General features: G+C 44.3%; 1 protein-coding gene across 1 annotated transcript in view; it reads right to left on the bottom strand.

Annotated features, from left to right (window-relative positions):
- Positions 1–2,898, bottom strand: part of MYO10 (myosin X) — a 223,371-nt gene that overhangs the window by 82,937 nt on the left and 137,536 nt on the right. The window contains exons 10-11 of the mRNA XM_007448889.1: positions 1,467–1,596; positions 5–119 (exon numbers count right to left, since the gene is read on the bottom strand). Coding sequence (XP_007448951.1) covers positions 5–119; positions 1,467–1,596 — 245 coding nt within the window. The remainder of the gene's footprint in view (positions 1–4; positions 120–1,466; positions 1,597–2,898) is intronic.

The raw sequence follows: 2,898 nt of genomic DNA, 5'->3' as shown, positions 1-2,898 counted from the left end.
CTGCTGAACGTTGAGGGGCGTCAGGATCTCCTCCCCTCGGAGGGACATGGATCTCTGGGTCAAGGCGTCTGTGAGCTGTGCTGGGTCCAGCCCAAGTAACTCTGCAGACCTGCCCAAGGCTGGGGAGGAAGGACAAGGCAGACGTGGACACACAGGCCATGGGACCCCGAATGGGTGCAAAGCCAACTCCACAGAGCGACACAGTAAAGCAGAGAATATTCCCAAGTCCCTCAGGCAAGACCTATAGGACACACGTTCTACTGGTAGGTTATCCACTCCTTTAATAAGTCTTAGGTGTACAGCAAAAAAACCCGGCGCTTGGACCGAGTACGGTCCAAAGACCCCGAGGTGGGCTCCCCAAGACCCCCCAAGAGGTTTGCAAGGTCATAACTATTTCAATAATAAGACTACGATGTTATTTGATTTTTCACTCTCATTCCCTCACCAGTATACAGAAGAATATTCCAGAGGCTACATGACATGAGGTAGCCCAACAAACTGAAGGCAGAAGCAGGAGAACCCAGCTGTCCTCTGTCACATCACATATTGTAAAAATTTACAAAATCGTTAGACAATGTCACTCTTCACTGATTTGTTTTGGTTTGTTTTGGAAGATGGTCTCTCAAATAAAATGATGATATTTATTGTAATATATGCAATGGGCTTACCATGGTTATCTTAGAGTGAATTAATTTTTTTTTAAACTGCCTCTGTTTTAATTTCTAATGCAGTAAACATCAACAGATATGACCCACAGGAACAGAAGCTCTTCGGAATTCTCTGTGATTTTAAAGTTATTAAGAGGCACGGGGAGCAAACGTTTGAGAACAACAGGCCTGCAGCCCTGGGCAACTCTAGGGCTACTTTCAACTTCAACTCATCCAATTCCCAGCCTCCATGCCCTTATCCGTTGCGTCTATCAGAAAAGTTTAAAAAATAAATCACTCCAGGAAAATGATAACTGATATTGTTATGTGTCTATTAACTCAATCTTGACAACACATCTCTGTCGTGCACTTCACAGATGAGAAGTCACAAGTACTGAAGGGATAAGTAACCCAAGGAAACAGCCTGTGGCAGAGCTGGGCTACAAACCAATCATTCTGGCTTGAAAACTAATGGTCTTAACCATTCCACTATGGCAGCCTTCAATAACCATGGATAGCTATGGCCAACACTTACGCCTGATTCATAACATTTCTCCTACATCCAATTCTTGTCGCTCCTATTTCCTCTTATTGGGCCCACTGTCCTTTCTGAGTAAACATGAGAACACAGCCAGTAATCACTTGTCAGATGCTCTGACCCTTTATTAGCTGACCGTTCACATCAGACACAAAGCTCTGTAGCTCTTATTCAAGGGCTCGAAAAATTTTTTCTGTTAAAGACCAGATAGTAAGGATTTTAGATCTATGTTTCCTATGAGGCAAAAGTCAAGGAAGTAAAGGAGGGAGGAACAATCTTACCTGTTTTGAAGGAAACTTGTGCTCCACCAGCAGTGATAAATTCTATGTTCCCAAGATGCAATATACCAGCAAGCAACCTCAGAACTTCCCGAACCTCTTCCTTGCTAAACTGCATTACCTCCATTGCCATCTAGAAGAAAATATTTAATTTTTAATCTGTTTTCATACTAAAGAAAATGAAAAATACTCCTTCCTCAGTAAAGTTATTAAGTATTATTCTCAAGGCAAGAAAGCAAGAAACAGAGGTATGCCCCCTCACTTTTTTTAAGATTTTTAAAAAATTTATTAATTAATTCATTTATTTTTGGCTGTGTTGGGTCTGCCGCTGCACGCGGGCTTTCTCTAGTTGCAGCAAGCGGGCTTCTCATTGCAGTGGCTTCTCTTGTTGCGGAGCACGGGAGCTAGGCACATGGGCTTCAGTAGTTGTGGCATGCAGGCTCAGTAGTTGTGGCTCGCGGGCTCTACAGCGCAGGCTCAGTAGCTGTGGTGCACGGGCTTAGTTACTCCACAGCATGTGAGATCTTCCTGGACCAGGGCTCGAACCTGTATCCCCTGCATTGGCAGGCGGATTCTTAACCACTGCTCCACCAGGGAAGTCCCGCCCCCTCACTTTTAAATGATAAAGACTTTACACAGGTACACATAAAAGAAAAGCATGACAGTAAGAAAGAATTGTACAATACTTAGAGATAACCCAATCAGTAAGATAAAAGTAAATACCTGCCTTACATACAAGACTCCTATTTATGCCACAAAAGAATTACCCCAGAGAGTCACAGTAATGATGGTGACAAAGAAATACTTTTTCTACGTGTCAAAATGTAATGGAGCATTTATTATTTTCCTACACATAAAAAATGGTGGGGGGGGGATATTTCATGAGACTCCTCTAGTGTAAACTTTGGGGACTTGTCTTAATTTTAAATGCAGCAGGGACCCCAGTAGGTGGAATGAAATTCTCTATCAGGGGCTGGACAGGTAGGAGAGTCTACTGTTCCTTTTATAAGAGATGCTGATGGAAAACCTGAGTGGATCTAGATCTGTCTTCCCTGGACAGTCATCAAATCGTTATTTTCCATTTCTCCAAAGGATTTTTCAAGTCTTATTTTGGCCTCTGGATACTAAATGGAAGTTAACATAATGCTGATTTGGGAAAAATAAAAACAAACAGGCACCTACAGGGGTTTTGTTCCCCAACAAGTACCTGAGCTGAAGCCAGGCATCTTCTGAATCAGATCTAAAATTTGCTCATGCGCTTCTCTGGTGGCGCAGTGGTTGAGATTCCGCCTGCCGATGCAGAGGACACGGGTTCGTGCCCCGGTCCGCGGAGATCCCACATGCCGTGGAGCGGCTGGGCCCGTGAGCCATGGCCGCTGAGCCTGCGCGTCCGGAGCCTGTGCTCCGCAACGGGAGAGGCCACAGTAGTGAGAGG

The sequence above is a fragment of the Lipotes vexillifer genome, unplaced genomic scaffold, assembly GCF_000442215.2.
Source record: "Lipotes vexillifer unplaced genomic scaffold, Lipotes_vexillifer_v1.1 scaffold778, whole genome shotgun sequence".
Classification (NCBI taxonomy): domain Eukaryota; kingdom Metazoa; phylum Chordata; class Mammalia; order Artiodactyla; family Lipotidae; genus Lipotes; species Lipotes vexillifer.
This window is presented reverse-complemented; position numbering and strand designations above follow the sequence as displayed.